At 48.1% G+C, this 21,439-nt stretch overlaps 1 protein-coding gene across 1 annotated transcript in view; it reads right to left on the bottom strand.

The window, feature by feature from the left end:
- LOC118676564 (antizyme inhibitor 2-like) overlaps positions 1-12,913 on the bottom strand; it is a 195,521-nt gene extending 182,608 nt beyond the window's left edge. The window contains 9 exon segments of the mRNA XM_036350687.1: positions 4,971-5,071; positions 7,271-7,418; positions 7,997-8,162; positions 9,617-9,751; positions 10,319-10,491; positions 10,979-11,182; positions 11,703-11,886; positions 12,496-12,578; positions 12,793-12,913. Coding sequence (XP_036206580.1) covers positions 4,971-5,071; positions 7,271-7,418; positions 7,997-8,162; positions 9,617-9,751; positions 10,319-10,491; positions 10,979-11,182; positions 11,703-11,886; positions 12,496-12,509 — 1,125 coding nt within the window. The 5' untranslated portion in view covers positions 12,510-12,578; positions 12,793-12,913.
- Positions 12,914-21,439: the final 8,526 nt, after the last annotated feature.

Raw genomic sequence — 21,439 nt, 5'->3', positions numbered from 1 at the left:
TTGTAGTTAAGCCTTGATTGTTGTAGCTAATACCAGGGAGGGTTTGACCTCCAGGACAAGTGGCTGTGAGAATCAGCTGTGTCTGCAGTGAGAGAACTTCTGTCCTCTAGGGAGGTGCTAATCTAGCCTTTGCCTGAGGCTATCAGGCAAATGCCTTTGTGCAGGGCTTGGGCGGGGCAGGTTGCACAGGATCAACAGGGTGGGCCGGAGAAAGCAGTTATGGTGGCTCTCAGTCCTGTCCCCAGGGGCTCTGCCTCTCTGAGTCCCAGCCACCGCTGCAAACCTCGGAGAGAAAGCTGCACTCGCTCTGACCGAAGCCAGACAGTCCCGCTTCTCCCGTTTGAGTCTGGGTCCCTAAAGACTCGCCTGTATCTGGAGCTCAGAGTCTGCAACTCCCTCCCAATTGAAAACGCCAACCGCACCCTCTGCGGCCAGCCCGCTCCGCACACTCCAAACCTCAGAATTTGACTTCAGCACTGCACCTCCTCTGAGTGTCCGTATGCGTTTCTCTTTCCTCCTAGTTGTAGGACTTCCACTCAGCCAGCATTCCTGTGGTTCTGGGTGATGTCCGTTCCGTCTTTTAGTTTCACTTTTGAAGTAGTTGTTCAAGGCAGTAAACTCCGTCGTTAACATATGCCGCCATCTTGGTTCTGCAATCTCCAAAAAATCAATAAAATATATTTTCAAAAAAATTTAAAAAAATAAAACAACCATACTCTATCCTTCCATATCCCTTTGCCCTGCTTTAATTTTTCTTTACAATACTTGTTGCTTCCACTTTATTTTATCATTTATATGTTTGCTCCTGCTCTGATTTTTCCAATGGAGGAAAATGGAAGGTAAGCTCCATGAGGACAGGTTCTGCACATCTTATTCATCATGTATAACCTTGCCTAGAATAATACGATCACAGACTAGGCCCTCACATTTTATTTTATGGATGGATGCACAGCTGGATGAATGGATGAATGGATCAATTGATGGTCAGTGAATGGATGGATGGATGGATAGATGGACGATGGATCAATGGATGAAAGGATGGAAAGACTGATGAATGATAAATGGATGGATGAATGGATTCATGAATGAATGGGGAGATGAGTTGACATCCAAAATGCCACAGGGCAACACCTGTAGAGCAAAGCACAAAACACTACAGCAATTCTTGCATATGAATGTAACTTTATTTTTACCTAAAGCCCACTCATATTTGCTCTTCCAGACACCTCTGAGGGGATAAGTGTGGTTGTTTCTAGCCCAAATTGCAGCATCTGGGAGTAGAGGAATGAGTAACACAGGACCTGAAGGCTGCCTGAGCCCTCTAGCGTCCTTAGGAGGCATCTGCAGCCCATCCTTTCTCCTCAGATGTTTGGGGCTGAGATGTCTTTGGCACAAGGAGGCTGGAGAATATCCCTGGTCTGAGCTGAGTGTGGAGGCAGCAGTGAGATGGTGGGGCTGACTCTGGTGGATGATGAGGACCATGTGCAGGAGCTGATGATCGGAGAAGTCGTATCAGGTGAAGCTTAAAAAGGACACAGGACACAGGAGGTGAGTGGCTTTGGCCTCTGGGACCCACGGTCCCTACCTCCGCCAATGTCCTTGCCTGTAGGACACATTTTCTTCTCTCAGCTCAGAACTTTCCCAAATATTGTTTCTAAACCTGGGAGACACACGGTGGTACCTGTCTTATTTTGGAATTGGATGTTACCATTCGTTGTCCTCCCACCTTTCAAACTGGGGCGTTCTTAAGGCCAACGCCAGGCCAGTCACCCACATGCCTGCCCCAATACCTGTATGGCCAGATGCAATATGCTTCCTGAGGATGCCCAGACCAAGGGGGCAGGGAGTGGTCTCTGTGTAGGAAAGGTCCAGGGTCAAGGCCAACCTGAGGCAGGGTTCTGGACATGAACTGACCTAAATGAGGATTTGCGTTATCTGACTTAATCCCCTCGACAGCCATGCCAGGAGGGTACTAACAAATATCATTCTCATGCCATTGATGGAGAAACTGAGGCTCTGACCACACTGCCAGTCTGTGGTGGAGCCTGGATTCACTACAGGTCTGACTCCAGAGCTGGTGTTCTGGGCACTAGAATGGGAGCCTATAGTTCACGTGAATATTTCTGGAACAACACAGGGGTCACTAACTGGATAAAAGGAGGGATGAACCCTGGCCAGTGTGGCTCAGTTGGTTGGGCATTTTCCCGAGCACCCAAAGGTTGCTGGTTCCATTCCTGGTCAGGGCACATGCCTGGGTTGTGGACTGACTTGATCCCCAGTAAGGGGCGTGTAGAAGATAGCCAATGGGTGTTCCCCTCTCACATCAATGTTTGTCTCTCTCCCTTTCCCTTCCTCTCTCTCTCAAAATCAATTTTTAAGATACATATTTTTTTTAAATAAAAAGAGGAATGAAAGAATCTCAAGGTCCTGGCCAAGGCAGGTTGTTTCACACTCTAGGCTATGGCCTTTAGGGAGCATGTGTTGTAATAATGCCGGAAGCCGGTCCATCCTTGCTGCTTGACATAGTCGCTGCAAGGAAGAAACATCTGCACAGCATATGTTTCAAGGGACCTGGTGTATATGGTATACTGTTCTTAATATGTTTGCTCCCCTACTTAGCGCTATGTGTTTTAACCAAGGTCACCTCTCAGAGAAAGGTTGTTTCCCCAGGTGGGGATTTTTCCGTGGAGTTAGGGATTAACAGGACTAAGGAAGAGAATAAATCAGTAAAACCCCTTAACTAAGTGACAGGCGGGTAGTTGATCACTTTTAACTATGAACAATCACGTTTAAGCTACATAATCTTTACTTAGGATAATCTCCTTCAGTTACTTCCTTGTATCTTAACAGAACAATAGAGTAGTGACCTGGAATGGAGATAACAAACGACCTAACCTTTGGAATAGAATGGGTAGGATTAATATCAACTGGTATAAATACAGATGTAACAGGAGAATAAAGACAGAACCTAGCTACAGAACCTGGCTGGAGAACCTGACTAGAGAACCTGGCGAGGCTGCTGATCAACTGAACCCTGTCTCTGTGTCATTTCTTCTTTACTGACTCCATCCACACCTTAGGAAACCCCTGGGCCTGCTGGGGTTGGATCCGAACATAATAACACCAGTTTCTCAAGCCTACCCCACTCCAGGGCTCAGGGGGTAAGAATCACAAGGGTGAAGTCATCTGCCCAGAAGGGCTCACCTGTGTTTCAGGCCAACATTGGGGAAAATTGCCTCATCATTTCAGAGGCAACCAAACCGCTGCTTCCCACATGTCTCTTCCCCACCCCACCCCCACCTCTGCCCAAGCTTTCCCACGTGACGCACCAAGTGTCTGGAACCCCTCCATTCTGCAGTGTCCCAGGTTAAGGCGCAGTCTCCAGCAGGCTCCTGTGGAAAGGTTGTACCAGTAAAGGGGTGTTTTAGAAGCCCCCATCACCACGGGGAGTGAACTCTAGATTAGGCTAACAGGAGGCCCTTGGGCAGAGCCTGTGGGGGAGCCTGAGGCTGGTAGGGAAGGGACTTCGAATAAGGGAAGCGGGGAACACCCACAAATGGTCAGAGCAGAGTGGGGCCTTGGCCAAGAATTAAGGGTTACGGGGGCCTTAAGGATGTCAGCTTGTGGACACAGAGGGGTCTAAACATCAGAGCTGTCACAGCTGCCCAGGTGGGCTGCCTTGAACTTATATGGGTAACGGGTGTAACAGGTCACCCCACAGGCAATGTATGTCAGTTGGATGTTTTCTGGGTCCAGTGTGTGTGTATGTCAGGGGGGAGGGGGGGGATTGTATTTCCTGGACCTGGGAACCCAGAGCTTAGCCTTCAGCTCCCTGGGCCAAGTTCAGATGCTTGAGCTCTCCTCAGATACCTGAGCTCAGGTCCCATGATGTAGCAGATGGACGCAGGCGGGAAGCCATTGAAGGTGGAGCTCATGACTGAACTGTAGGCACCCATGGAGGGGAAGATGAGCCAGTCACCCATGTCCAGCTCGGGCAGCTGCACCTCCTCATTGTAGAACGTGTCAAAGGCATCACACGTGGGACCATAAAGGATGCAGGGGAAGAGGGGCAGCTTTGAGCAGAGCTCCTGCAGGGACGCAGGGGTGGGGAATCAGAGAAGGAAGAGCTCCTGCCCCCAACCCACCCTCCCAGCCCATGCCCTCGTCCAGCAGAGCACCTCCAGGCACCAGCAAGGACACTGGCAGTCACTCACACCAGCCAGTCCCTATGTGCCAGGCACTGCTCTTGACCCGGCCCTCATGGAGCTTATATTCGCTCAAGTGACACATTCTAGCCCTGCTAATTCTCAAGGCCACACACATGGGGCCTCCGTTCTCATCTATAAAAGGAAAAGATTTCAGTCAATAATCACTCAAAATAGTGGGTGAAACTCAGCAGCTATTGGAGTCCCATTGGAGGAGGTTTAACAAAGGATTGATGCCACGTCCCAACCCAGGAGAGGCCTGATTCCCATCGCCTGGGCCTTCTCCTCGGCATCGGGGTCCTTGGAAGCTTCCCAGATAAGTCTACTGGGAAGCAAGTTAGAGAACCTCCATTTCCTAGGACTCCTGCATCTCCAGCATTCAAGGGTTCTGGACACAGACACACACACGCACACACACACACACACAGTGCATACAGAGAGATCACATGGAAACCCAGAGGCAAACCGATGTGCGCACACACCCACACAGGACCATGTACCCATCTACCCACCTGCCTGCACAGGTGTCAGTCATCATGCTCACACACAAAATGCACACACACAGAAGTGCGCATGCAAATACAAACAGGCTTGTCTGTGCACATCCTCGTACACGCATGGGGTATGACAATCTACAAAGCCATGTGTAGTCTAAGACCCTGCCCCCTTGCACCTCGCAGAGGGATCGCTGCCTCAAAGGGAAGGGGGCTGAACTCACTGCTATCAGGGTCTGGGAGGTGCCAGAGCCACAAAGGGTCCCCTTACCTTCACCACAATTGGCATCCTGGGGACATGATCCCTGAGGAAGGCGCGAAAGGTGCCATAGTGGCCCTCATTGAGATAGTACAACAGTTTCCGGTGGCCTCCTGGGAGAGGGGAGAGAACAGGACTGTGCTCAGCCAGGTCTCACCACTGATGGTCAACACTGAGTCCCGCACCCTTTGGACCGGCCCAGGCCCTCTGCCCAGCACTGGATAACACTTGTGTCCTGCTTCAGGAGCCTCCCCAGGTCTCCGGCAATATTCGGGCCTGTTCTCTGGGCTCCCACGGCTCCTCTGCCCCACCCGCACCTCATCAGAGTGCTGCGGCTGCTACTGCTGCTAACAATGATTGTACAAGTAACCCGGGCATTGTTCCAACCTGTCTGCACATATTAAATCATTTCATCCTCCTAACAACACTCTGAGTGGGAACAATGAACACTACTGTACATTTGAGGAAACTGAGTCTTGCCAGAAGTTACGCAGGAGAATGCGGCAGGGCTGGGTTTAGTGCCCCTGTCAGTGCCCGGCTCTCACAGTCAGAGAGCAGCGTAATTGTCACCTCCTCCCTTCTACATGTTCTGCCTCTGTTGATGCCTCACTGAGCACGTGGTGGCTTCTCCCCAGCTCCGCCACACTCCGATGTACATTGAGCTGATGCTCACCTGCAGCCCCAGACCCTAGGACATGAACTACTATCAACCACTTTCTGAACAACCACTCCTAGTCCAACCTTCGACATTCATTTCCTTAATCTTTCCAACTGGTTTCTGTGGGCACTGGGGCCATTCCATACCCTTTGAGCATTTAGATGCCCAGATCTTTCTGATTATTGGTTTTCTCTCCCTGGGTCCCCTCACCACCACCACCATCTTCTCCTGGTGTGAGTCACTCCTGTCCCCGCTCTCTCTCAGCTGCCTGCACTGATCCAGCCACCTGCGCCCACAGCCCCACTTGTCCCTAAGCCAGTTGGTCATGGGTTAGTCATGGCAGCCCTGAGGCTGGGCGCTCCGCTCGGCTGGCATGTCTGCAAACACAAGGGCACCAGCCTCTCGGTCAGACAGACCTGGCGCCGCTGTGCACCAGCTCGCTGTGCAGCCTTGGACAGTCACTTCCTCTCTCTGAGCCTCCAGACCTCTGCCTGCAAAATGGGAATGGCCCCAAACTGCCTCACAGGAGGGCTGAGCAGAAATGAGGTAAAACAGTAATTGCTCACATAATAGATCCTTAATCACTGGCAGCTCATGCTGTTGTGAAGGTAAAAATGGTAAGCCATAATATGCATAACTCGGGCTTTTGTTAAATGATGGCTGAAATCATATGTCCCAAATCACAACATTCTCTAATGAGAAGCTTCGTGAGGAAATGAAATTAGTGGACCCACGTGCCTTTAGGGTTACAAAGGTGTGTGTAGGGCATTTGTCCAAAGGATAAGGAAACAGATTAAAATGACTTAGGGCTGGCGTAGCTCAGTGGTTGAGCATGAACCTATGACCAGGAGGTCATGGTTCAATTCCTGGTCAGGGCACCCTGCCTGAGTTGCAAACTCGATCCCCCGCGTGAGATGTGCAGAAGTCAGCCACTCAGGGATTCTCCCTGATCACTGATGTTTCTGTCTTTCTCTCTCCCTCTCCCTTCCTCTCTGAAATCAATAAAAATATAATTTAAAAATAAAATAAAAATTATTTAGAAATACTTATATGATGGTCATAACATTTCAAAGTAACGGGCACTAACCCAGAGGGTGAGTCTATTCTAGCTCCACATGCACTTCAGTTTCCACTTAGCTCCCTTTGTGAGGACAGCAACCCCACCCACCCCTTCCCCCAAATAACAAACAATCAAAAACTCTCCTGAGATGGCTGACCTCAATATCATTTACTGTTACCCTACAAATGTCACCCTCAACCTCCAGGCCATGGTACCGACAATATTTCCTTCATATGTTTGTTGTAGAAATACTATTTACTCACTAGAACTTGGGTTCTAAAACTCCCTGCCTGTTAGAAAATGCTTGCTTGGAAATAGTAAGGTGCATACCAGCAGGGGAGGCTGTGGCCCATGAGATGTGCCCTCAGACTTCCCCTCCAGACACAGGAAGAATAAAGACCCTCAATGCCTCCCTCCAGGCTCTCTGAGAACAGCACAGTAATGTTACTAACAGGCTCTACCCTGTAGCTAAATGAAAGCATGTTTCCCCCGAATGAGGAAGCCAGGGTGGAACTCAGACCCTCTGCCCCTCCTGCCCTCAAGGCCTGGGCACCCCTGGACAGAGCGCTCCCTGCCCAGTCCGGGCCCACCCACCAGGCTGCAGCACAGCCTTCTTGGCAATGATGTTGACAGCGGCCACGCAGACAGGTGCCGCGTAGAAGCGGCCTGGCTCCGCAATGACTTCAATGCCGGTCCCCTCGGGGAAGTCCTGGGCCAGGGCAGCATTGATCACTCTCGCCATCTGTGGGGACAGACCCGAGCCCTGTGAGGCCAGTCCCTGTGCGGGGTCTTTCCCTGTGTCTTCCCTCTTCATTCCCCTGACAGCTCTGTGGGAAGGTGTCAGCACCCCCTTGTGCAGGGGAGGAGACAGGTCAAGACTGTGGCCCAGAGGGGAGAAGTGCCCGAGGGCACAAGCCTAGTGACCAGGCTGTAGCACCATGAGATCTGACTTGGAAACATTGAAATCAATACGTGATCAGCAAAGAGAAACTGTCCCCTGGGTGTGGGGGATGCAGTAAGGAAGCCTCTATCTGACTGTAGCCTTACCAGGGGTAGTTACCAACACGCCTATAGAAGGTTCAGAACCACATGCTCCCGTGCAAACACACACACACACACACACACACACACACACACACACACACACTCGTGTAAATGCACACAGGCCACGCATGTAGAGTCAGAGACCTCTCAGCCAACACAAAGCCCAGCTACATGCAGGCACAGGACTGAGTTTCAAGAGCTCCCTGTACACACACACACTCTGTGCAATAAACCCAGGCTGGGGCCCCCAGACGCCCTCTCCTCCTCCCCTCTTACCTCCTCAAACTCCGGCTCAGAGCCCTCCACTCCGGGGCAGCCCCCTCCAATGTCCAGGAGGCTCATGTCATGCCCGACCCCACGGCCCATCTCGAACACCCGCCGGCAGTCGGCGATGGCCCGTGCGAAGCTGTGGGGATTCTGGCAGCCCGAGCCCACGTGGAAGCTGAGCACAGGTGCAGTGACAGGTGCAGAAACACACGAGGAAACGCAAGGGTCAGCAGGAGGAGATACACATTCGGAAACAGCCACACAGGCACACGGACACAGACACGGGGACATGACTACATGGAGCTCGTGGGCACCCACAGGAACCACAGCCTTGGCTGTGCCCATGGGGGTCCCTGAGACACACACCACATGACAGTCCGTGAGTTGGGCTCTCGTGGTTGTGGGGCAGTCACCTCTCTTAGCTACCCCTCCCCAAGCCTCGCGGCAGGGGCTCCCCTTCTTCTCTTCCTTGGAATGCAAGTGATCGGAACCCCAAATCTCAAACCATCCACCAGGGGGCGCAAAGGACCTAATCAGGGGCAGGTCAGGTGAGGTGAGGTGAGGAAGGAAGCTCCTCAGGGGCAACATTCAAGGGGGCACCAAAGCACTAAGCAATCAACGTAAGTAACTTTCGTGCGCCATGAAATATCTATATATATTAGAGAGAGAGGAAGAGCGAGTGAGGGAGAGACCTCAATTCGTTGCCTCCTTTACACATCCCATCAAGGGATCGAACCCGGTGATGCAGAAATATCATGATGAATAAAATACAAAAACTTTAAATAAAGACAAGATTAGTTAAGAGTAATTGGACCCAGAAGGAAAAGGAAAATTCAGAAATGCCAATCCTGTCTTGATGTAAAATTTGATATTCTCTCATCTTTGATTTTTTAAAAAATTATATATATTTTTATTGATTCAGAGAGGAAGGGAGAGGGAGAGAGAGACATTAATTATGATAGAGAATCATTGATTGGCTGCCTCCTGTACGCCCCCTACTGGGGATCGAGCCGCAACCAGGCATATGCCCTTGACCTGAATCCAACCGGAGATCCTTCAGTCCACAGGCTGACGCTTTTTTTTTTTTTTAAATATATTTTATTGATTTTTTACAGAGCAGAAGGGAGAGATATAGAGAGTTAGAAACATCGATGAGAGAGAAACATCAATCAGCTGCCTCCTGCACATCTCCTACTGGGGATATGCCCGCAACCCAGGTACATGCCCTTGACCGGAATCGAACCTGGGACCTTTCAGTCCGCAGGCCGACGCTCTATCCACTGAGCCAAACCGGTATCGGCCACAGGCTGACGCTTTATCTACTGAGTCAAATGAGCTAGGGCTCATCATGGATTTCTTCTGCATTAATTTTTTAAATACTGTATTAAAACATTATTTCTCTCGAGTACAAAGTTTTCGGCATCCTGTTAAATTTTGCACCCAAGGCCAGTGCCTTGTCTGCCCCACCCTCCCAGCAGCTGACACCCACCTCCTCTTCTGAGGACCACAGGGAGCCCCCGGAGGCCCAGAGGGGCCACGCTGACCCGAGGGCACCCAGGGAGTCAGAGCCTGTGGACAGGCGTGGGGCCAGGAGCCCTGCCTCACAGGAGGGAGAGTCCGTGCTCTTACCTGGCGCCCACCACAGCCAGGCCGAGGTCTCGGGCGGACGTGAGCAAGTGTCCACACAGCTCCAGGCTGGCCCCAAACTTGGCGCTCATACGGATGAGGCTCTGGCTGTCCTCAGTCCACAGTCGGAGGACCAGCCTGGGAGGGGGTGTGAGGTGACAGGCATTCTTAGACACACGAACCTCAGGCCTGAATGCTTTGCTGCCCCCACCCAAAATCCTCGGTCCTCAGGACTGTCCAGCCATGGAGGTCCAGGAAGGGAACACACCACTACTTACCATACTTCAGCCCAGACAAGAAAAAGCAGGAAAAGGATAAAATTATAAACATCCCTTCAGCAGACCTCCTGTCACAGAATCAGAGACGTTAAATAACTTTCCCAGGAACACACAGATGGAACAAGTAAGTCAGAAATGTGAGCCCTGGTCTTCCTGAATCCTATGTGAGTGCTTTTCCCACGAGGTTGCTGACTCCAGACCTCCTAATGCCAGGCTCTGCCAGCGCCTCTGCAGACACAGGAAATCTTTATTTGACAAGAGTGGGCACCAGGGAGGGCACTGGGACACCTGGCACTAATTCTTGCTCTTTGCTGGTTGGGCATCCCCTAGTCACCACAGAACAGCCTTCATCTCCTTGCTGAGGCACAAGCCAGTTTGCCAGAACTTCCTCCCTGGCCCCACCTGCCTGCAGCCCTGCTGGTCTCACCTGGCCCCAGGGTGGTGCTGGGCCACCTTGGTCAGCTCCTCCTCACTGTCGAAGGTCAGGAGCTGCACCCCATGGCGGGCAGCATACTGCAGGTGGGAGACCGGCTTGCAGGGGTTGGCATAGATGATGTGTGAGGGGGCCACGCCCAGGCCCAGCACCTGCTCCAGCTCCACCTGCCATGGGCAAAGCCAGAGTAAGGGGCTGCCTCCCTGCTGCCCTGCTTTTTGGGCACAGGAACCACAGGCATGAGGAGCTGTCCCCTACTGAGTACCTACTGTGCATCTGCCACAGCGCTGGGCACATGTTGTGCTACTTAAGCTTCTAGACTGCTCTGAGGAACATATAGTTGAACCCATTTTAAAGACCAAGAAACTGAGGCTCCAGTGAAATGGCTGGGCCAGGACAGAACGGGGTCTGTGGATTAAAGCACATGTTCCCTCCACTCCTTAGCTCAGGCTGACTGCCCTCGTCACCAAGACCAGTGGAGGGTGGACTACTCCCAGTTCATTCATTTATTCTTTCACAAACAACTGGGCACCACACACATCAGCCACTGTTCATGGGCTGCTGTCCCCACTTTGAGACACCTCGCAACTGGCCTTTTTCCTCCAGGAAACGTCAGGCCTATGAATGAGGAAGCTGGCTGTGGCCCAAACTCACCTGGCTGGCACAGTCAAAGCCGGTGCCCAGGGTGGCCAGGACACACAGCACCAAGGGGCTGCTGTTACACTTCACCGCATAGAAGGGCGAGACCCTTGGCAGGGCCTGGCAGAAGGCCTGGTGGCGGCTGGCCAACACACCTAGGTTGGCCACCATGAAGGGGTCTCGGTGGTCCTGCCAAGGCATAGAGAGAGGCAAGAAAGGCTGGGCATTGTGTCATTTCAGTGAATCCTCACAGGGTCTCCATGCGGCAAGTACTACTGTTACCCAGTTAGGAAAAGAGGAAACTGTGGCCCTAAAATCTCTTTTTATTCTTTTCCTTTTTCTTGAATACATTGGGGTGGCACTGGTTAAAAAATTATACAGGTGTCAGGTGCACTACAATATGAATCTTTTTCTCAAGGTCAATAGCAACTACATGCCAATGGTAGGATTTGATCCTTGATCTTCTAACTTTTACAACAGGAAGACAAGAGGGCAACAAGCTTTATAGACCAAATGGGTGCCAGGGCTCTCCAACCCACACCCAGATCGCTTGGCACAGGGTGGAATCCCAGGAGCTGGTGGGGGACTAGAAGGGGACAGGAGAACTACCCCATGCCACCAGGGAACACAGCTATTCAGTAAGAGCTAGTAAACTGACTAATAAAACACAAAGTCATATTTTGTCCCCACCTAAGTAGGGACTGAGACCCACACTCTCCCCTCCCTCCTCTCCCCTCACCGAAGCAGAGAGCTCCCGGATCTTCCTCAAGACCACCTCCATGGCAGATTCCTCAGGCCCCAGGGGGACGATATCCTTCATCGAGGAGCTTCCAGGGTGTCCTTCGTTCTCCTTCGAGTCGGTGAGGGTGGTGCTCATCCCTGAGTGTCCATCAGAGCGCTCTGCCAGGGACACTCCCAGCATCCTGGAAAGGCCTTGCTCTGAGGACACTCCTCCCTCCTCCTCCCAGTGGCCTGCTGGCCAGTGGAGCCAGAGTTCCTAGGCCAGTAAGTCCTCGGCCCTCCCCTGCAGCCACGTAGAGATCCATGGAGCCCTCGTGAACTTTCCCATCTGTGGATGGACCACTGGCCAGGCCCAGGCTGCTTCAAAGACCTAGTTTGGGATCAAGGGAGATGCTCAAAAGAGCCCTACCATAGGTGGCTGGCATCCTCTTCCAGGCTCCTGCACACACATGTTCCCATTCACAGATGAGAAATGTGACCCACAGAAAAGGTAAGTGCAGAGTCCACGATCTTTAGATTACAGGGCTAGCTGGGACCCAGGGGGTCATCTAGCCCAACATTCCACTTTACACATGTGGACAAGTGGCCCAGAGAGAGGAAAGGACTTGCCTAAGGTCACCAAGTGGCCAGTAGCTGAGCTGGGACTGGCTCCTGGGCTGCCTAAAGCAGCCACTGCACCTGCTGCTGGCCACCCATCCCTGAGACTGAAGTGAGGGCCACCTACAGCCTCAGTCCTTCTGTTTCAGCAGGTGGGGCTGCACCCATGGGCCCCACTCCACCCCCAGACTCACCTGGTGCCGATCATCACCTGCTTCTTCAGGCCCAGCACAGGGGACCAGGACCTGTGGTGTCTTGGGCTTCAGGTAAATCCCTTTGGGAAGAGCAGAACTCAGCTCAGATCTCAGGCCAGGTGAAGAACCTGTGAGGCTGTCCCTCCAAACCATGGCTACCACGACCCACTCAGCCAAAACTTCCCAGCCCTGAGTGGCCCACACAACAGGCCCTCAGGGTGAGGTCAGACTCCCATTATAAGTGAACAGCAGTGATCATCAGAGTAGAGAGACCCTGGAAACACAGTCACCCAGCTTCCCACCTCGAAGATGGAAACACCGTGGGCTCAGAGGTCTTCAGACAGATCAGCAAAGCTGGAGTGGAGCTGCGAGTGGAACCTGACCTCAGACTCCAGCTGGTCTCTCCCTGTGCTGTGTCTCTGCCCTCCCTGCACATTTAAATATCTGGCTGGGAGACTCTTATTGGATAGTGAGCCCTCTGAGTCACTTGGTGTCCAGTCACACCCCCACATTCTCACTGCCCTTTCTCTCCATATGGGTTGCTGAGGTCTTACTCTGTGACCTGCCGGCACTCCCAGGATCAAGCCAGCATCTTGAGGTCACCTCGCCCCTGTGATGTCAGTGATACCTCCTGCAGGCTTCCACCCCACCTCTGTGATGACCCACAGTCTCCTTTTCCAGTTTCTGGGAGTTAGAGCAGCAGGAATCCGCTGCTGCCCTGCCTCTTCTCTTGTGCCAGCCCTGCCTGGCATCTTCCTGCTTGAGGCCTTCTATAGCTTTCCCTCCCATCAGGTGCCAAGGCCCCACCTGACCGTCATCTGCAGACTCTGGGGATTTAAAAATCCAGGAAGACGCCCTAACCAGTTTGGCTCAGTGGATAGAGCATCGGTCTGCGGACTGAAAGGTCCCAGGTTTGATTCCGGTCAAGGGCATGTACCTTGGTTGCGGGCACATCCCCAGTGGGGGGTTTGCAGGAGGCTGCTGATCGATGTTTCTCTCTCATTGATGTTTCTGACTATCTGTCTCCCTTCCTCTCTGTAAAAAATCAATAAAATATATTTTTTTAAAAATCCAGGAAGAGGCAACAGGAAGGGCCTGGATTAGAAAGAGGGACTCAGCCCTAGCCGGTTTTGCTCAGTGGACAGAGCATCAGCCTGCGGGCTGAAGGGTTCCGGGTTCAATTTTGGTCAAGGGCACATGTCTGGGTTGCGAGCTCGATCCCTAGTAGGGGGTGTGCAGGAGGCAGCTGATCAATGATTCTCTCTCATCATTGATGTTTTTCTCTCTCCCTCTCCTTTGGTCTCTGAAATCAATAAAAATATATTTTAAAAATTAAATTTAATTTAATTAAAATAAAAGAAGAAGGATGGACTCATTGTGAAATCTGGCACAAATCCCTTAACCTGCAGGGGACTCATCAATTTCAGCAATATAATGATGGGAGGGGTAAGAATGAGCAGGATAAGGCCTTCTGCTCTGTGATCCCAAACAACATGGTAAAGTCCATGACTTTTAGAGAGACCCACACCCACACCGGCCCCAGACTGGTTCACCTAGGACTGACTTCTAGCTTCTTTGTAAGTTTATAAGGCTTCAGGTCTCACCTGCGGGAGGCTCAGTTTCATCTGCAGGTGTGGATATTGTCCACAGTACCTCACAGGGATTTCATTATCTCACAGCTAGTGAAACCAAGGCAAAGAGAGGAATCACAGTAATAGAATCTACTTACTACAGCGGTTCTCAACCTGTGGGTCGCGATCCCTTTGGCGGTTGAACGACCCTTTCACAGGGGTCGCCTAAGACCATCCTGCATATCAGATATTTACATGATGATTCATAACAGTAGCAACATGACAGTTATGAAGTAGCAAGGAAAATAATTTTATGGTTGGGTCACAACATGAGGAACTGTATTTAAAGGGCCAGAAGGTTGAGAACGACTGACTTACTAGGATCACAGACAGTGCATGAGATAATGCATGCAAATCCCATACCTAACACCTTCATGACATTGGTTAAAAACTCATTTAACTAGCTTATAATAATAATGATGTTAGCATGATAAGGAACTTAGAGATCATCTACACCAGCAATTTTTAAACTTTTTGCCTTAAAAACTAACATATGGACCCTACAGTGGATATTTGTCATGTCTTGTGGCTGCCCACCATCTAAGAATACCCCTCCTCCACTCCCTCCCCTCTGCCATGGGGAAGCAAGAAATGGACCTTCCCAGACTGCTTTGTAGCAGAGATGTGTGAGGATGTGACCTGGGCTCTATCAGATTCATTTGCCGGCATGAGGATCAACCCGTTATAAAAGTGACTGCAGCAGCATGTGGGTAGTGAAATAGTAGTTAATATAATTATTACCTGTTCTCATCTGGAATAATCTGATCTCCTAGAAAATCAGGCTTTGAGACCAAATGTTTGCTGACATAGAATGGCACCAAAGGCACCTATTGGGTGTGGAGTGACATCTAAACGCATGAGAGGATTTAGAGGAATAAAAGAATAAGCTCAGAGTCATCATTTATTGGCACAAACATGATCAGAGAACCAGGAACTATCTATGACTGAACTATGAAGAATCCCTCATCTCTTGCAGCTGAAGAGATAAAGAAGCCAATCACAAAAACTAAAATCAAAGCTTAAGATTATATATTGTCACATTAGAATGCCAGTTAAATTACAGCTTTACTTCACACACACACATACACACACACACACATACGCGCACACCACAAACAAAAGATATCAAATGACCGACAAGCACATGAGGCGATATTCAACATGATTAGTCATCAGAGAAATGAAAAATAAAATCACCATGAGATGCCACTCGTCCTCGCTAGCATGGCTAAGATGAAAGAGGCTGGCAATGCCAAGTGCTTAGGAAGATGCAGAGCAGCTGGAACTCCCATTCCTTCTGTTGGGAGTGCCATTGCTAAGACCACTTGAAGAACCTCTTTGGCAGTATTTACTTAAGCTAAACATACACCTACCCTATGACTCAGCAATTCCACTCTGAGTATGTACCCAGAGAAGTAAGAAATGCCCCACAAAAATATATCCACCAAAGACATGTTCACAGCAAGTCTATTTACAACATCCCCAATTGGACACAACCCAGAAGTCCATCAACCATAGAATCTATATATATAAAAGGCTAATATGCTAAGTGTCCAACTGTCCAACCGGTCGCTATGACACGCACTGACTACCGGGGGTAGACGCCCAACGCAGGAGCTGCCGCAACGCGCACTGGCCATTTACAGAGAAACAGCACCGTGGACCTGGCGCCAACAAACCAACACTTAGCTTCCCCCAAGTGGGACACAGGCCCCACCACCACCCTGGAGCGACACCCCACCAAATTGCAGCCAACACTGCCGAGACCCCATGGCACAAAATGTGGCCCACGGCCCAGCCCAGGCCAGAAATGGTCACTGTGGGCTCTGGGTAATGACATCACGTAGCAACACCCAGCTTCCTCTCCCTAGTGACTAGCCTCCTTGGAGTTTCTTCAGCCCGGGAACATGACTTGCTTTATAGCCAGGTGCAAACATTTTACACTGTAACCGAAAGTCTGTGAAGCTTTTTCCTGTGCCTCATCTCATTTGATCCTCACAGACATCCTGGAGTAGGTAGATATGAGACTCAGTGGAATCCTATTTTCTTTTCATTAGCTGGAAAACAGAGATTTAGAAAGCTTAGAAACTTGACCAGACTGAAAAGAAGCAAGAAATGGTGGACCTTGAAAATGACTTCAGGTTTTCTCACTGTGCAGAATATGGTCAAACACTGATGCAGTTAAATATTTTACCCTTTGTTCTCCCTGCGTGATCTATAATAATAATCTGCTTTGTGTTGATATTTACTGACAATATTTGCTGTGTTGCTGACAATTACCTGAAAAATAAGTTGGGGTGCGTCACTGGGCTGGGAAAGTTTAGCTAAATCAGAAAGCAGGTCTAATTAAGCAAATTTATTCTATATATATAAAAGGCTAAGTTGATTCATGCTTGCGCAATACATATAAAGCTCTCACTGGCACCAATTGTATGTGTGTATTTTGACCTGTCATTGTCGATCATGAATTTGGTTGACACTTCTATTATAGAGAAAGTGCAAATAGCGATATTAAAATATTTCTTCTAATTAATTTCCTTTCGATGTGCATGAATTTGTGCACCGGGTCACTAGTTGATCAATAAATTCATGTTTATTTCATGGAACACGACACAGAAATGAAAAAAAGATCTAATGCTAAATGCAAAAACATGAGTGAATCTCACATACCTAATGTTGAGCAAAAAAGCCAGGCCCAAAATAATGACACATACATACATACTTTAAGACTCCACTAATATGAAATTCAAACACAAGAAAAGTAATCTATGCTGACAGTACTCAGAAGCATCAAGACCTCTGAGTAGCTGCCAGTGACAGGGAGAGGGTGTGAGGGAGCCTCTGGGTGCTGGAAGTATTCTATCCCTTATAATCTTGATCTCTATCTTATATATGTAATTTTTTTTATCTTTAAATTCTTTATTAGTTAAGGAATTACAAATGTGTCCTCATTCCTCCCCCCATTAACCCCCATCCTCCCACCCCGACCCCCACTCATGCTCTCATCCCCCTGTTGTCCATGTCCATTGGTTTGGCTTACATGCATGCATACAAGTCCTTTGGTTGATCTCTTCCCCTTACCCCCACCCTCCCTACTTTCCCTCTGGGGATTAATAGTCTGATTGCTGTTTCTCTGTCTTTGGATCTGTCCCTGTTCATCAGTCTATGTTGTTCTCTATAGTCCATAAATGAGTGAAATCATGTGGTATTCATCTTTCTCTGACTGGCTTATTTCACTTAGCATAATGCTCTCCAGTTCCATCTACGCTGTTGCAAAAGGCAAGAGTTCCTTCTTTTTTACTGCAGTGTAGTATTCCATTGTCTAGATGTACCACAGTTTTTTAATTCACTCATCTGCTGATGGGCACTTAGGCTGTTTCCAAATCTTAGCTATGGTGAGTTGTGCTGCTATGAACATAGGGGTGCATATATCCTTTCTGATTGGTGTTTCTGGCTTCTTGGGATATATTCCTAGAAGTGGGATCACTGGGTCAAATGGGAGTTCCATTTTTAGTTTTTTGAGGAAGCTCCATACTGTTCTCCATAGTGGCTGCACCAGTCTGCATTCCCACCAGCAGTGCAGAAGGGCTCCTTTTTCTCCACATCCTCTCCAACCCTTGTTGTTTGTTGATTTGTTGATGATAGCCATTCTGACAGGTGTGAGATGGTACCGCATAGTCGTTTTGATTTGCATCTCTCGTATAATTAGTGACTTTGAGCATGTTTTCGTATGTCTTTCAGCCCTCTGTATGTCCTCTTTCCAAAAGTGTCTATCTAGGTCCATCGCCCATTTGTTGATTGGATTGTTTATCTTCCTATTATTAAGTTTCATGAGTTCCTTGTAAATGTTGGAGATTACCTTTATTGGTGATATCATTGGCAAATATGTTCTCCCATGCAGTGGGTCTTCTTGTTGTTTTGTTGATGGTTTCCTTTGCTGTGCAAAAGCTTTTTATTTTAATGTAGTCCCATTTGTTTATTTTCTCTTTAGTTTCCATTGCCCTAGGACAGGGGTGGGCAAACTTTTTGACTCGAGGGCCACAATGGGTTCTTAAACTGGACTGGAGGGCCGGAACAAAAGCATGGATGGAGTGTTTGTGTGAACTAATACATGTTAACACTGCTGCTGGTGAAGGAGTGGAGGGGAGAGCAAGAGAACCCTCCGCTCTTTCGGCTCCACGGGCCTGATAGAACAGCCGAACGGGCTGGATTCGGCCCGCGGGCCGTAGTTTGCCCACGGCTGCCCTAGGAGCATTATCAGAGAAGAAATTCCTTTTACATATGTTTGCTATTTCGCTGCCTATAGATTCCTCTAGTATTTTTATGGTTTCCCGTCTTATGTTTAAGTCTTTTATCCATTTTGAGTTTATTTTTGTGTATGGTGTGAGTTGGTGGTCTAGTTTCATCTTTTTGCATGTATCTGTCCAATTTTCCCAACACCATTTATTGAAGAGACTGTCTTGACTCCATTGTATGCTCTTGCCTCCTTTGTCGAATATTAATTGGGCATAGTGCTTTGGGTCAATTTCTGGGTTCTCCATTCTATTCCATTGATCTATATGTCTGTTCTTGTGCCAGTACCAAGCTGTTTTAAGAACAGTGGCTTTGTAATACAGTTTGATATCTGATATTGAGATCCCACCTACTTTGTTCTTCTTTCTCAGGATTGCTGCAGCTATCTTTTTTTATTCCAGATGAATTTTTGGAACATTCGTTCTAGATCTGTGAAATATGCCATTGGTAATTTAATGGGGATTGCATTGAATCTATAGATGGCTTTGGATAGTATGGACATTTTGATGATGTTGATTCTACCAATCCATGAACACAGTATGTTCTTCCATTTGTTTATGTCTTCCTCTATCTCTTTTTTCAGTGTCCTGTAGTTTTTCGCATATAAGTCTTTTACCTCTTTAGTTAAGTTTATTCCTAGGTATCTTAATTTTTTTGGTGCGATGGTAAATGGGATTGCTTTTTTAGTCTCCCTTTCTGTAAGTTCACTATTGGTGTAAAGAAATGCCTTAGATTTCTTGGCATTAATTTTGTATCTTGCTACATTGCGAATTCATTTATTAACTCTAATAATTTTTTGATGGAGTATTTAGGGTTTTCTATGTACAGTATCATGTCATCTGCAAATAAGGACAGTTTTACTTCTTCTTTTCCAATTTGGATGCCTTTTATTTCTTCTTCTTGTCTGATCGCAATGCTAGTACTTCCAGTACTATGTTGAACAGGAGTGGTGAGAGGGGGCATCCCTGTCTTGTTCCTGTTCTCAGGGGAAATGGTTTTAGTTTTTGCCCATTGATTATGATGTTGGCTGTGGGTTTGTCATATATGGCTTTTATTATGTTGAGGTATGATCCTTCTATTCCTACCTTGCTGAGAGTTTTTATCAAGAAAGGGTGTTGAATTTTGTCGAAAGCTTTTTCTGCATCAATTGATATGACTATGTGGTTTTTATCTCTCAATTTGTTTATGTGATGAATCATGTTTACTGATTTGCAGATATTGTACCATCCTTGCATCCCTGGGATGAATCCTACTTGGTCATGGTGTAGGATCTTTCCGATGTATTGTTGGATCCGATTTGCTAGAATTTTGTTGAGTATTTTGGCATCTATGTTCATGAGGGATATTGGCCTATAATTCTCTTTCACTGTGTTGTCTCTATCTGGTTTTGGTATTAGGGTGATGCTGGCTTCATAGAATGAGCTGGGAAGTGTTCCTTCTTCTTGAATTTTTTGGAATAGTCTGAGGAAGATATGTTTTAGTTCTTCCTTGAATGTTTGGTAAAACTCCCCTGTGAACCCGTCTGGCCCTGGGCTTTTGTTTGCTGGGAGCTTTTGGATGACTGCTTCAATTTCTTCCATCTTTATTGGCCTGTTGAGATTTTTAGAATCCTCTGGATTGAGTTTTGGAAGACTGTATTTTTCTAGGAATATGTCCATTTCCTCCAGGTTGTCTAGTTTGTTAGAGTAGAGTTGTTCATAGTATTTTTTAACAATTCTTTGAATTTCTGAGGGGTCTGTTGTTATTTCGCCTCTTTCATTTCTGATTTTGTTTATTTGAGTCCTCTCTCTTTGCTTCTTGGTGAGCCTGGCTAAAGGCTCATCAATCTTGTTTATCCTTTCAAAGAACCAGCTCTTGCTTTCATTGATCTTTTGTATTGTTTTTTTTTGGTCTCTATGTCTATATATGTAATCTTTTTACATATACATACATGTATATGTATATATAATCTATATTCACATATATATAGTATATATAGTCACACAGCTGTACACTTACTGAAATTACATACCTATATCAGGCTTCTGATCTTCTGTGAAAGTTGAAGGATTGACTTTGAAAGACAGCGTCCTAAGAATTGTAAGAAAGACATATGGGAAGATTTAAAAGTCTCAGAGTATCTTAAACCCACAGACCCATTATGAATCCCTTGTCAGCACAAGTAACCTTTAGTCCTGGACTGATGAGGCCCTACCCCACTGTCTAAAGATCTTTTCATAAACGGGCCAGGGTTCAAGCAATAGTCACTCTCTTCATGGACCATCCCACCATCCCCCACTGCCCAGGTGCTTTAACAGAACCCCCAGAGCACCCCAATTACCAAGTCAGACCCTAGGAAGGAAAACTGACATGCCCATATAATCTGAAGGTTTTAACTACTTCACATGAAGAAAACCTATAGAATCTGTGTGGGAATGAACTCTGAGGTGTTAGACCTGGAAGGGAGGAACATCATTTATTGTTCGAAATGTTTGTTCAGTCCATCATCTGAAACTGAACTCAGTGACAGCATGGGTAAATAAATGCCATAAATTCCCTTGTCATCTAGAGGAAGGAACCCAGAGATTTAGAAAGAATATTCACACAGTTCACTCACCACCTAACCATGAGGTCAGAAAACACAGCTTCCCCAAAGACTGAGAAATGTATTGAGAATCACATCGGTGAAGGGAGCATCGGCATCTTTGAAAAGCACCGTGTCAGCCAGAGATAAAGAGGGAAATCCTGCCCTTGAAATGGACTCTCTGTTTTCAATGGGAAAAATGAGATGAGGTCCTGGAGCATCATAGACGCCAAATAACAGTACTCCCCCCAGAGGTGATACGGTTACCGTAGTGGACAGCAGGGCCCTAGTGGAACCAGAATAGTCAGGTTTGCAGGGGTCGACAGTGTGGCTCATGGACCCTGGGCTCTCTAGGACAACAGGAGTTCAGTCTACTGAGACCCCATCTGATCTGTTTAACACAACAGGTAACCAGGTATACCCTATGCCTTTCAAAATAATAGGCAGCCAGGCCAGT

Source organism: Myotis myotis, unplaced genomic scaffold (genome assembly GCF_014108235.1).
Source record: "Myotis myotis isolate mMyoMyo1 unplaced genomic scaffold, mMyoMyo1.p scaffold_m19_p_2, whole genome shotgun sequence".
In the NCBI taxonomy this organism is placed as follows: domain Eukaryota; kingdom Metazoa; phylum Chordata; class Mammalia; order Chiroptera; family Vespertilionidae; genus Myotis; species Myotis myotis.
This window is presented reverse-complemented; position numbering and strand designations above follow the sequence as displayed.